This window comes from Ovis aries, chromosome 26 (genome assembly GCF_016772045.2).
Source record: "Ovis aries strain OAR_USU_Benz2616 breed Rambouillet chromosome 26, ARS-UI_Ramb_v3.0, whole genome shotgun sequence".
In the NCBI taxonomy this organism is placed as follows: domain Eukaryota; kingdom Metazoa; phylum Chordata; class Mammalia; order Artiodactyla; family Bovidae; genus Ovis; species Ovis aries.
The window spans coordinates 38235362-38248333 of record NC_056079.1 but is presented as its reverse complement, the minus strand read 5'-3'; the positions used below and the strand labels follow the sequence as shown (position 1 = coordinate 38248333).

The 12972-nt window shown below is 47.7% G+C and overlaps 1 protein-coding gene across 16 annotated transcripts in view; it reads right to left on the bottom strand.

The window, feature by feature from the left end:
- Positions 1–12972, bottom strand: part of PSD3 (pleckstrin and Sec7 domain containing 3) — a 590582-nt gene that overhangs the window by 34150 nt on the left and 543460 nt on the right. For all 16 annotated transcript variants that reach the window (XM_042241260.2, XM_060407086.1, XM_042241264.2 and 13 more), the window contains 2 exons: positions 9481–9638; positions 6842–6986 (listed from right to left, as the gene is read on the bottom strand). In XM_042241260.2, coding sequence (XP_042097194.1) covers positions 6842–6986; positions 9481–9638 — 303 coding nt within the window. The remainder of the gene's footprint in view (positions 1–6841; positions 6987–9480; positions 9639–12972) is intronic.

Sequence of the window (12972 nt, the reverse complement as noted above, 5' to 3'; positions counted from 1 at the left end):
GGAGTTGGTGATGGACAGGGAGGCCTGGTGTGCTGCAGTTCATGGGGTCACAAAGAGTCGGACACAACTGACCAGCTGAACTGAACTGAACTGAACTGATGACGAATGCCGTTCAGCACTTCTTATGTTATATTGATAGCAGGACACATAAGACATTTTATTAAAAAGATTCGATGCGCATATTGAAGGGTACCTACTCAAATATTTAGTACTGACAAGGCAGAGGATCCAAAAAATCAGAACACCAGAGGTCAAGATGACCAGAGTCTGGACTGAGGGACACGGGAACGGTAGAAAGATGTTCAGGAAGAAGGAGTGGCTGGACTGGGAGCGTGACCCCGAGTGGGTGGCAGGCAGGGCTCTAGCCTGCAAGGAACATGCCTGGAGAAGGACGCCATCCGCGGGGTCTCCGCTTCTCATGACCGCCGTGCAGGAGGTCACCGAGAGGGCGGGCGGGTCAGCCAGTGACCCTGGAGCTGGCGCTGGGCCATCAGAGGCTCCTCATCCAGCCCCCGACCTCGGGATGTGCCTTCTCCTTGCCTTCCCCATGCTAGGAGCTGCCCCAGGTCGTGGCCCTGAGACAGCAGGTGGTGCTGGGACCATCTGGACGAATGACTGAATCCAGTCAAGGCTCCTCATAAACTTCAAGATCTGGAGGCAGGTGCAGGGTCGGCTTGTCTCTCGGCCACTCCAGACTCGTCAGTAAGCTCCTGTGCGCATTAAGCCCGCCCCAAGCAGCCCACGGTGGCTGCCCCTGCCTCTGGCCTGCCCTGGCCATCCTCACGCAGGGCCAGTCTGTGAACCAGCACCGCCCCCTCTCCCGGGCCTCCACACGGCTGCCCCGCGGTCAAACCATGGGATGGATAACACGAGGCTGGAAGCAAACACAGCACTCCCATCTGTGCTCCATGCTAACGCGAGGCCTGGCCCTCCCCAAGGAGCACTCACTGGCCATCCAGAGCCAGCCTCTAACGGGACCACGGCTGGGAGTCAAAGAGGGAAACAGGACAAGACAGTGGGGGAGACCAACCCTGCAGGAGGTGGGTCTCCAGGGGACGGTGGGAGGGGAGCAGGGGTGTGGCAGGGCGAGGTCTCTGATGTACAGGGCAGGTGGCTGGACACAGGGTGGGTCTTAGAAACACACACACTCCTGGGGACCCTGGCCCAGACCTGATGGATGGCGGAGATGAGAAAGGTGGATTTTAGGTAAGTCTCCTGGTAATTCCTATGTGCGTTAATGTTTGAAAATGACTACCTAATGAGTAGAAGAGGAGGCCCGAAAGATCCTACAGACGGCCAGCCACGAAGCCCTAGGTCTGGAGTGCTACACGGAAGGAGAAGCAAAACTCAGAACACTTTCACACCAGTCTCTCCACCTGCGACAGGAAGAGAAATGAGTTCTGGCAACACGGCCGCGAAAACAACTACAAGAATGCGACTCCTCCCACACAGCAGAGCTGCTTGGAAAGAACCATGCCGCACTGAGAATCATCAGTTTCAGGAACGGTGGCTAATACGCTTTGGAGAGGAGACAAGAATAAAATTAAAGAGAAGCTTGCAAATGACAGGGTGATGAACAGTGTCTTTAAAAGCACCAAGCAATCTTCTAATTGAATATTTCGTTTTTTCCTAATACAGGTTAACTTTTTTTTTTTTTTCCAGCAGGGCTCTCACCCTGGTAATATGTCTATTTTGTAGACTGAAATTATCCAAGTGGTCCGGCGTGCCGGGGAGGGGCAGCAGGCCGTGGAGGAGGGAAAGATAGCTGGGCCGGAGCGGTGGCTGCCGACGGTGGGGGCCGCGGCCCCGTGGGGCGCCAGGCAGTGCCCAGAGCCAGTCCTGGTTGCCACGAAGCGGGGCGACACTGGCATCGAGTGGGCAGAGGCTGTGAATACTGCTCAGCACCCTACAACCCACAACAGTGCAGCACCCAGGACCCAGGTCGGCAGGGCTGAGGCCGAGAACCTGCCCGGGGTGAAGGGGGAGCCTCGCCTTGAAGGCGCGGAGGCCTGCGGGGGGCATCCACACACGCCTCCCGGGGTTGCGGAGGGTGACTGTGACTCAGCAAAGCAGAAGGTGCCCAGATACCTGGAGTAGACGGTCTGCACACCAGCACCCTCCCCCTCTCTAACCTGCTCTTGATCACGAGCTGGCTTCCACATATTTGCTTCTAATTCTATTACTCTCAAGGGCAAGGCACATTCTCCATAGATAGTAAACAAACATGATGACCTGGGCAAAAAATGTACAGAGCTAGGATAGAATCTTAAAAAACCTTCTAGACAATCTCCTCATTTTCCAGAAGGAAAACTGAGGCCCATAAAGTCTCAGCGACTCACTTGTCTGGGGGTGGGGGGTGGGGGTGGCATCATCGTATATATAGATTTCTTAACAAAGAAATTAAATTCCTGAAAGGGTTTGGTCATCTTACAAGACACAGAGAATGCTTCTTGCTGGTCACTACTTGCCTGTTTAAAATCGTGAACTCACCATTTTGATCACATTACATATGTATTTTTTACACTTCTGTGTTCAAAATGAGGAAAAATATAAAAAGTGTTATGATTTCATCTTAAATTCCAATGCAGGGCACTTGCTTAAAATAAGAGACTCTGCCATGACAAAGGTGGTGGGGTCTTGTGGCAAAAATATACAGAGGAATAAACACACTCATTTTCACATATGAGTGACTAGCCATTGTACGTACATACATGGTCACTTTAGCCGTTGATTCTTTGAGACGCCATGGACTGTAGCCCACCAGGCTCCTTTGTCCATGGGATTCTCCAGGCAAGAATACTGCAGTGGGTTGCCAAGCCCTCCTCCAGGGGATCTTCCCGACTCAGGGATCGAACTCAGGTCTCTTGAGTCTCCTGCACTGGCAGGCGGATTCTTTACCACTACAGCCACCTGGGAAACCCTACCAATGTATAGCCCATACACAGACAGGACAGAAGCACATTTTCCCCTGGTGGCTCAGAGGGTAAAGAACCCACCTGCAATGTAGGAGACCTAGGTTTGATCTCTGGGTTGGGAAGACCCCCTGGAGAAGGGAACAGGTACCCACTCCAGTACTCTTGCCTGGAGAATCTCCATGGATAGAGGAGCTTGGTGGGCTACAGTCCATGGGGTCGCAAAGAGTCAGACATGACTGAGCGACTTTCACTCACTCACTCACATTTTCCAAGTAGAAAATAAATAGAAATGTAGGTTCCACAGTGAGAAAAGAGCAAGGAAAAGCTCACATGTTGCTCTAAAGTTACTAATGTTCCTCTTCAACTTCAGATCAGCTTTTACCCCAAACCAATCTATTGAAAAATACCAACTGGAAAACTCCTAGTGAAATTAATAAAATAAAACTCAAGTTTTGAAAGCATTTTTGCCTCAAGTTGTTCATCTGTTTTTCTCTCCTCTAACCTTGTGTAATATAATAATATAAAGAAAGCTGAGTGCCAAAGAATCGATGCTTTTGAACTGTGGTGTTGGAGAAGACTCTTGAGAGTCCCAGGACTGCAAGGAGATCCAACCAGTCCATCCTAAAGGATATCAGCTCTGAATATTCATTGGAAGGACTGATGCTGAAGCTGAAACTCCAATACTTTGGCCACCTGATGTGAAGAACTGACTCATTTGAAAAGACTCTGATTCTGGGAAAGATTGAAGGCAGGAGGAGAAGGGGATGAGAGAGGATGAGATGGTTGGATGGCATCACTGACCTGATGGACATGAGCTTGAGTGAACTCCGGGAGTTGGTGATGGACAGGGAGGCCTGGCGTGCTGCAGTCCATGGGGTTACAAAGAGTCTGACATGACTGATCAACTGAACTGAACTGAACCTTGTATAATGTGGCTTACTGTTTATGTTAAGTACCCAAAATTAAAGTGGGGAAATGCATTTGGTTTGAGAGCTCATATTTTAGTTGGGTGGATGAAGAAGTCGGGCAAGTAAGCAGTAAAGCCTTCCTTTTCTCTTAGGATATTTATTGTCCTTGAACGCTAAATGCCATTTTGCCTTGTAAAGTGAGCTGTTTGGTCCTTCCTATTCCTAACAGTTTTTTTGGTAGTTAGTCCGTGAACTAGACAGCAATAGCAGTGCTTACGTGGGGAGCATCAGCCAAACCATGTCAATAATAATGATGAACTTACAGAAATGAAAGAATGTCTCCTGAAACCATGTCTCCTCTGCTCTCTGCACCAGCCTGTCTCTACGCACTTGGGCAGGACCCCCACACGTCCCTCCTCCACGTCCTTACTGCCTTCATCCCCCCGAGGGAGCTGACCGTGACCGCTCCAGCCGGAGCCTCTGACGCTGCTCTCGCCGCAGGGGCCAGTCACCTCCTGCCACTTCACCGGAGATCCTTTTTGTCCTGTTTGTACCCAACCTTCTCCCCCTTCTCTTGGCCTAACATTTTCCCTGTGTTTTTCTTGACTAACTTAAAAACTATTGTTCCTCAAGTATCTGTCTGGCTCTGCTTCTGAGCACTCCTTGCAACATCTGGAGGTAAAAAGAGAGAAAGGACACAGGGAAGGACTCTGGAAAGAAGCATCAGGAGGGAAGCATGAAATCAGGGGGAACCCAAAGCCAGAGGGGACAGCACAGTGCCCAGAGCCCACGCCCAAGGACAGCCCTGCCCCTCACTTCAGGGAGCAAACGGGGCCATCAGGAGGTCCCAACCCCTCCTACTTCCGTCCACCTCCTCCTTCACTAACTCATTTTCCCTCTTTCTATTGAAAGCACCTTTTTCTTATATTAGTTGCCACCTCTGATACTTTCTTCCTATTATAAAAAGAAAAAATTTTGAAACACTGATGATGTGATCACATTAATTCCCTGCTTACACTACTTTCCTAAGGATGCTGGGGACTGGTGAGGCATCCCAAATCCTCCACGCGACCAAGTGAGACCTCTCATCATTTGGCCTCTGCTCAGCACCAGTCGCAGAGGCTTCCCTGGCGGCTCAGCAGGTAAAAGAATCTGCCTGCAGTGCAGGAGACGCAGAGGTGGGAGTTTACACAGAGCGAAGTCGGTCAGGAAGAAAAACACCAATACAGTATACTAACGCATACACGCAGAATTTAGAAAGATGGTAACGATGACCCTATATGCGAGACAGCAAAAGACACAGATGTAAAAAACAGACTTTGGACTCTGTGGGAAAAGGCGAGGGTGGGATGGTTTGAGAGAATGGCACTGAAACACGTATATTATCATACGTGAAACAGATCGCCAGCCAGTCCAGGTTCGATGCATGGGACAGGATGCTCAGGGCTGGTGCACTGGGGTGACCCTGAGGGATGGGGTGGGGAGGGCGGTGGGAGGGGATTCAGGATGGGGACCACGTGCACACCCGTGGCTGACTCATGTGAATGTGTGGCAAAACCCACCCCAATACTGTAATTAGTCTCCAATTAAATAAATAAATTAATTTTTTAAAAGGTGGGGGTTTGATCCCCGGGTCGGGAAGATCCCTTGGAGGAAGGCGCGGCAACCCACTCCAGTATTCTTGCCTGGAGAAACCCATGGACAGAGGAGCCTGGCGGGCTACAGTCCATGGGGTTGGAGAGTCGGACACACGACTGAAGCAACTCAGCGCACGCGCACACACACACACACAGCTCCACAGAGGAATGTTTCCCGCCTTTCACTGGGTGCTCAGTCGCACTGGATGACGCCGCGCGGCTCCCACACCTGCGCCGCCCCCTCTCTCTCTCTGCCTCACTCTGCTGGGCGGCCGCCTTTCCCACACCCCTCCTGCCGCCCGTCCTGGGAGCGTCTCCCTCACCCCCAAGGCCAGGCCCTGCCTGGAGCCCGAAGGCCCCCTGGACTCACCATACCTGTGCCTCTGCTCAAACTGTCACAGTTACTCGCTTGTTTACATTTGCCAGTTGGATCCCAGAGACTGCCTGGGTTTCACTTGCCTTTCTATTTCCAGAGCCAGTAGTCTCTGAGGTGCAACAGGCACACGATATGCTCTTTTTAGTAAATGTTCTGTTGATAACCATGATGTCAGGTGTGTGGAGGAGCTAGTTAATATCTAGACCTGGTTGATCACAGCCAGATGAAATTCTCTCTATTACTGTACCGATAAGAAATTCACAAAGATGTCAAAGTAGCTTCCAAAATCCTTAACAAGTCAGTGGAAATAGTGGCCCTGCAGATAGGTTTAGAACTGGTAGTGTGGCTTGTATGCGGTGTCCTTAGAACAGAGTTGTAAGTAGGAAAGGAGCGCCATAGAATGTGACCTTCAGCAACATCGACCTGATAAAAGGAGAGCAGCTCAAGTGAACACCTCCCAAGAGGGTTCTCGTGTGCTCTGCCTGCATTCTCTGGGAAAACCACCAGGGTCCGCTCAGATCCTCCCAAGGGCAGGGAAGGCCCTGCCTCGCAGTGGGTCCCTGAGAATGCTTCCAGCATCACACAGTCTGGGATATAGGGAAAGCTCAATAAAACGAAGAGTTACATCAATGAGTGAATAAAAAGCTGGTTTCCAAGGCAGGACATCTACCCTTAGCCAGGTATTTAAAGAATATGAACTATTAGGAAAAACAAAACAAAAAATACAAATAAAAGTGAGGCTGGTGTAAGTGAGTAGTAACCTAACTTGAGAAACGAAGTCACAGAGTGCGCCCACGTGCATCCACCCCGTCTCGAGTCCCCAGTGTCTGCTTCCCAGGGGATGTGTAGAGGCCATGGGCGCTGCGTCTGCCCCCTTGACAGCATGGCCCTCCGGGGCGAGGTCTCATCCTTGCCCCCAGAATAGGGGGCATCATTCAAATACACGTAGCAAGACTACTTTACAAAGCGGGAAATGACAAGGTGTAAAGATCAAAACGCCTTTACCTGAGACAATTTTGTCGTGGTGGCAGGCAGCAGCGGGCGACTAAACTTCTTCTGAGACCCAATGGCAGCTGGAAACGGCGGTGCCGAAAACACAGCCGCGACACAGTTAATCTTGCTTATCCATCCCTGCATTTCCTCCGGGCTCCTAGGAGACACAGGTATATGTACATGGGGGTATTTCCACACCTGCATGTATGACATCCTGCCCATTTCTCACCACTGATCTAAAATGACATATAAAATCATTCACTCTTCTTGGGACGAATTAATCCCTGGCAAAGCTTCACTGGAGAGGAACATTTTCAACAGCACTCGCCATGGCAACAAAAGGCCCTGGAACCCGTGATCATCAAGGAGTGAGACTGTGACTACCACCTGAGGATATAGGGGAAACAAAGCACACGCACTCCACAGCAAGTGTTCATTAAACCCCCTGCTTTCTAGTTGATGCGGATCCTCGGCTAGTCAGAAATTAATTTAAAAATTAACTCATCTCTTCTAATCACATAGTTTGATTTTAAAATGCAACTGAGGGATAAACTGATAGAGGAAATATAAAGAGGTATATACACCCACTTTGGAAAGTAATTTGGACAGTTTTCTTTTTTACAAAATTAACTATAAATTTATCAGCAATTCTACTCCTAGGTATATATTTACTCAAGGGAAATAAGGACATATGGGCACTAAGAGATTTGTATGTGCACATTCACAGGAACATTGTTTATAAGCGTCAAAAAGGAGAAACACTCTTGCCCATTGACTGGTGAAGGAATGGACACGGTGAAGTCTGTATCCTAACAGAGCGTCACACCCAGTAGCAGAGGCGTGGAGAGCCGAGACAGGCCTCAGTCTGGACGACCCCAGACCTTCATGTGGAGCAACAGGAAAGCCCACATACTCTCCGCCTACAGGAATATGGGACATCCAGGAAAGGGCAGACAAAGAGGAGACCAGTGGTGTCCGGGCTAGGGGTGAGAACGGCACAGGGGCTCAGCCTCTGCAGGGTGATGGAAGTGTTCTAAAGCTGGACAGAGTTGCACAATTCTGCAAACTTACTAAACGTCACTGTGAACTTTGAGTATGTGAGGTGCACCTCAATAGGACACAAAAATATCCTCCTGAGAGGACGTGGCAGTCTCCTGAGGTCAGTGTCACGCTGTGAACTTGCACGCCATGTTGGCAGAGCCCGGCACTGCCAATGCTTGTGAACTCGTAAACGCATGGAAGAAACAGATCCAAACTAGGTGAGATACCCGCCGGCTACACAGTCAGTACAAAGCTGGACAAAAAGCCAGCCCATCTAAAAGTCCCTTTCTGCGCGATTCCCCTGACAGCATTCACGCTGAGCTGACCGCACACCAGGGGTCTCCCCCACCGTGCCCCCCACACACTGGACTATCTCTTTCACTGGACTCAACTCTTCATCAGCTACATTTGGAGTAATCAGATCTCCTGAGTTATCATATCCGGCACTTTTAGACATTTAAAAACAATAATGCTGGGGAACAGAATAATTTGAAGGACTTTTATGACTAATAGCCGTAATTATGCATCTGGCTGTAGTTCCCTTGGGTGTTAATTGTCTTACTCCCACACTAAAAATATCCTGTGTAACTTGGGTTTCCTTACAACTTCCTCCTCACCGGATGTCAGCAGTTTTACACCTTTGCGAGCTCAGCATCCACAGATCACCAGAGAACCTGTTCTTGTTCTCATTCCCCTTTCTCATCTTCCACTGTTTTCATCAACAAGCACGCAGACACCCGTGTTTACTATCTTGACGTCAAATGTCATGCCAGCGCCAAATGCGCTCACTTGGCAGGGCTGGGTTGAGAGTGGTTCTGAAGTCAAGCTCAGGCTGTAAAAGGCACGCCGTGAATAATTAACAGTGCCTGCCACGGACACTGATGCGATGTGTGCGACTAAACTGCCTGTTCTAGAGGCTCAGTTCCAAAAATCCCAAGTTTCTCACTTCATAAATCCAGAATTCTCCACCTGGAGTGTTCCATCCCTCATCTGAAGGCTGTCACGGACTTCTTATTACACAGGCAGTCCAGCCTGCTTCCGTGCCCACAGTATGATTTTATCTTCTCCTTCTAGTTTGATCACAGACTCTTAGAGCTCAGATGCAGAGAGGAGAGAGAAGGAAATGAAATCCACACTGACTGCACAGCCTCTATGTGCCAGGCACTGTGTCGAGGCTCTTTGCATACCTGATCTCCTTCGCTTCTCACCAGAACCCTGTGACAGGTGCGCCAGGGACAAGCTGAGGTTCACAGAGGTTAAGCTGTGGCCGTGACAAAGACTCAGGCAACGGTCAGTTATCTGAGTCCTGGCCTGCTGCACTCACTGCGTGACGGGGCTTGCGCTAAAACCCTGGTTTCCGTTATGAGGATGTTACATCCAGAGTTGGTAAGGGGCTGACAGAGGGTCACAGGGTGACTCCACGGAAACAGAAAGCGTGCCCCAGGGTTTCCATTTCTCAGTCTAGTTTCCTGAGATCGTTGGCTCTCTACTGTAGCCGGTTAATGACTTTGACTCAGGAAGTGTGCACTCTAGATCCTGATTCTTTTTCTTGGTGTAAAGTGGTGCTCTGCAAACTAAAAACCCAAGCCAACCCAACCAATGAAACCTACTGGGCTTGAAAGAGCAAGACCCTCCAATCAGCCGTCTTCAGCTTGAGCACGTTGGGCTTCTTCTCGTAGTCGGTGGCCTGGGACGCCAGTGCGTGGTGCACGCTCACGGCGTTTTTCAGGTCCTCCTCCGACAGGGCCTTCTCTGGCTTATATTCGTCCTGTAGGCAGATACGAAGAAAGCAAAGACATGTTCAGACTTCATCTTCTCTTCTCTTTATAAAACCTATTAACTGCAAGAAAAAGTTTGGAAAATCCTTGAAGGTGCATGAAAAAGCTGAAGCGAATGGCGGGTAAAAACAACCCCATGCTACTTCATTAATGTCACCAAACATTCTGTTCTTTGAAAAGTATTAAAAATAATCTGAATTAAAAAAAGAAAAGAAAAGTATTCTCAGAATGAGAAAATGTACATTTACCAAAGGCTCACTTTTGCAAAAGCTGATATATAATAATTAAACAGCTAAGGAAGGTCAAAGATAAACTATCTATCATACACGTTTTATAGTGATTTGAAATGAAGCGAGGTCTCATAGGGCGATCTGCTTTCAGAAACAGATGGACACCCATCAGCAGAAGTGAGCTGATGGTGAAAACCGGGCCACTGTGTCTGCTCTAAAGACTCCACGCTTTCCTGCTACTTTCTTTTGAGGCTAATAACATGAAGAAAAAAATGAACAGTAAAATGAAATAATTTCTCCAGATGTACTCTGAAAGAAAAGAGGAAAAATCAGCTTAATCTTAAGTCAGGAGAAAGATTAGTTCTATTGTCATAAATTTGAAAAATGAGTAAAATTATATTAAAAAGGAAGGTGCAATGGATAGATGCAATTTTATCTTTGAGCATGATCCAGACACAATTCATAGAATTTACAAAGGTTCTTCTGTATAGCTTCCACCTAAACATAACTGGGAAAAAAAGCACAACTAGTAGAAAAATGTGATATGATTATTGTACTATTATTATTATATCTAGTTGTTTCCGTGGGTCCCTAAGAATAAAAAAGACCTGAAAACCAGTCTAAGTATAGCAGACATTACAAACTGTTATAGGAGATATTTTTTACTATTAAGTTCCTCTCTCCTCTTCCCATATTTTATAATATCATATATAATGCTATAAGCTTACACTTCTATAAAGAACACATACTCCTTCTAATTAGTAGCAAAAGCCTTTTAGTAGTAAAAGGAAGATATAGTATATTCTATTATCACAGTTTCATTTTACAAGTTTTCAAAAAAATAATTATACTCTCCATATCTCTTCCTCCCTTCCCCGCGGCCCCAGCACAAACCACGCTTTTCAGGGGTGCTCTTGCCATCAGTTCAAAGTGAGTCAGAAAGAAACAGCAGCTGCTGATCTCAGTAACAGTGTCGACGCCAAGGTGGGGAAACCTAAGACACTCAGTACATATCAACAGCAACATAAAAATCACACAGTTGATAAAACTAAATGGTAAAATGACTACTCTAAGATTGCTGCAACTCTATTAAGCCTTGGCAGTTAAGAACTGACATCAACAGTGATTGCAGCCAGAGCCAACAGTCACGGCTTTCCCGTCTACAGTGACCTCTCTGCTCCATTCTGCCAAGCGTCCCCTATTCTCTTCAGTACGCCTGTCCCACCCCAGCGGAGGTTAAGCGCACAGGTAGGTGCCTGGAGCCGGACCTATCTCTTCCTCATTTCCATGATCTTAGATTAATTAATTCACTCATTAAGTTCATTTTCTTTGAGAAGGAGTGATATCTTCTTCATAGAGCTGTAGGATGAAATTCCATGAGATCCTATTTTTTAAACTTTAAATAATGTTCAAAGAGGAGAGTAAGCACTTAGATGTTACTTGATACAGTTTCTAATAATAATTTTTAGTAGCATATAGCTTGAACCTGTATTTCATAAGGACAAACGTGTGAGTATCAAACTTTCTGCTTACATAGACTGTAAACACACATTCGTAACCACCTTTACCGTCTTTCCTCCTTACACAGAGGAATCGTGCTTAGGGTTGACCCTGTACTCCAGATCCACCTCCACCAACCCCTCCTAGGATCTTATTTCCCCGATTACTATCTTTCCACTATATTTTAAATGCTTGTTTGTCTATGGGCTCAGGGTCTCTCTCATATTTGTAAGATCATAGTCCCTCCTGAGTATCACTTCCTCCTCTAGCCCTCACCTATCTTCTTCCTTTATATACAACTAGTCAGGGGTCCACGTGAACTATTTTTATACATTAATTTCCAGTTTACCCTTTAACCCACTGGAGCCTGGAATCCGTTTCTACCCTTCACTGAATCTGCTTTAGCAAAGGTCAGAAATGACCTCCCGACTGCAAAGTTTCACAGATTCTTTCGTTTTCATCTCACAGCAACCAACGGAGTCAGCAGTTCTCTGGAAATTCTCCACGGCTCCCCGTCCCACTTCTCTCCGGCGCCTCTTCTCCGCTCTGACCGCGGCTCCGGCACCTCCTCGTCCGGCCGTACACCAGGCTTCAGTTCTGCTGTTGGCCTTTGTCCCTTCTCGTCCCGGAGGTGTCCCCTGGAATGACCACGACTGCCCGTGACCCTGGAATGTCGCGTGGCGGGGGGGCGGGGGGGCTGAAAATCCACCCGAGACTTATCGTCTGCCCCCGTTTATGCAGTTCCTTCCCATCCTCCGCTCCGCTGTGTCCACGGTTCCACATTAGCGAATTCAGTCTCCCGTGAATCACGCCGCATGCAGTGCTCACGGCTGAAAAATCCGGCAACAATTGAACCTGTGCAGCTCAAACTTGCGGTGTTCAGGGGTAAACTCCCCTCTTAGCAGTGTAGGCCCTATCTACGTCACAATGCCTGACGCACTGCTGCGGATGGATAGGGAGAGAAAGGCCGACCCTTAGCCATTACACTGGGTGACTTGGACCTTTGGAGCAACTATACTTATCCCTGGGGCATATTCTCTCTGACCTCATTCTTCAAGCTTAAAACCAAGCTTAAAGGATGATGTTCCTGGAACACTCTAAAAGTGCTAAGAGTTTTAAGATGAACATTTATTACAGCTCTAAGTAGAAGCGGACAGTAATTATCAACTTGGGAGACCTGCACCATGGTTTCTGAAGAGGACTCTGTTCTCAGGCAGCTTCCTAAACCCTAAGGTTTCTGATACTGGAAGGAAAATACTGCACAGGGCAGAAATGGAAGATACAATCTGTTTAACTAGGATGACACCAAAGTCTAGGGATTTCAAGTCCAACATGGGCTTCCGCTCTTCTAGTTAATAGTAATATCATTTTATCATTTTTTTTAAAAAAAGGCAAAATACAAACAAAACACGTTTGGGATTCTGAATTCCTACTAGAAAATGTAGCTCCAAGTCCATACAAAATGAAAACTCAGGATAGACTGGAGAGGTTAGAGCTGACACTTGAATAAAAGGAAGAAACTTTATTCTGCAGAGCTCGTTCTGACATCTTTATTTTTCACTGCTTAAAGTTGAAGATGGTGTCTAATGACGGT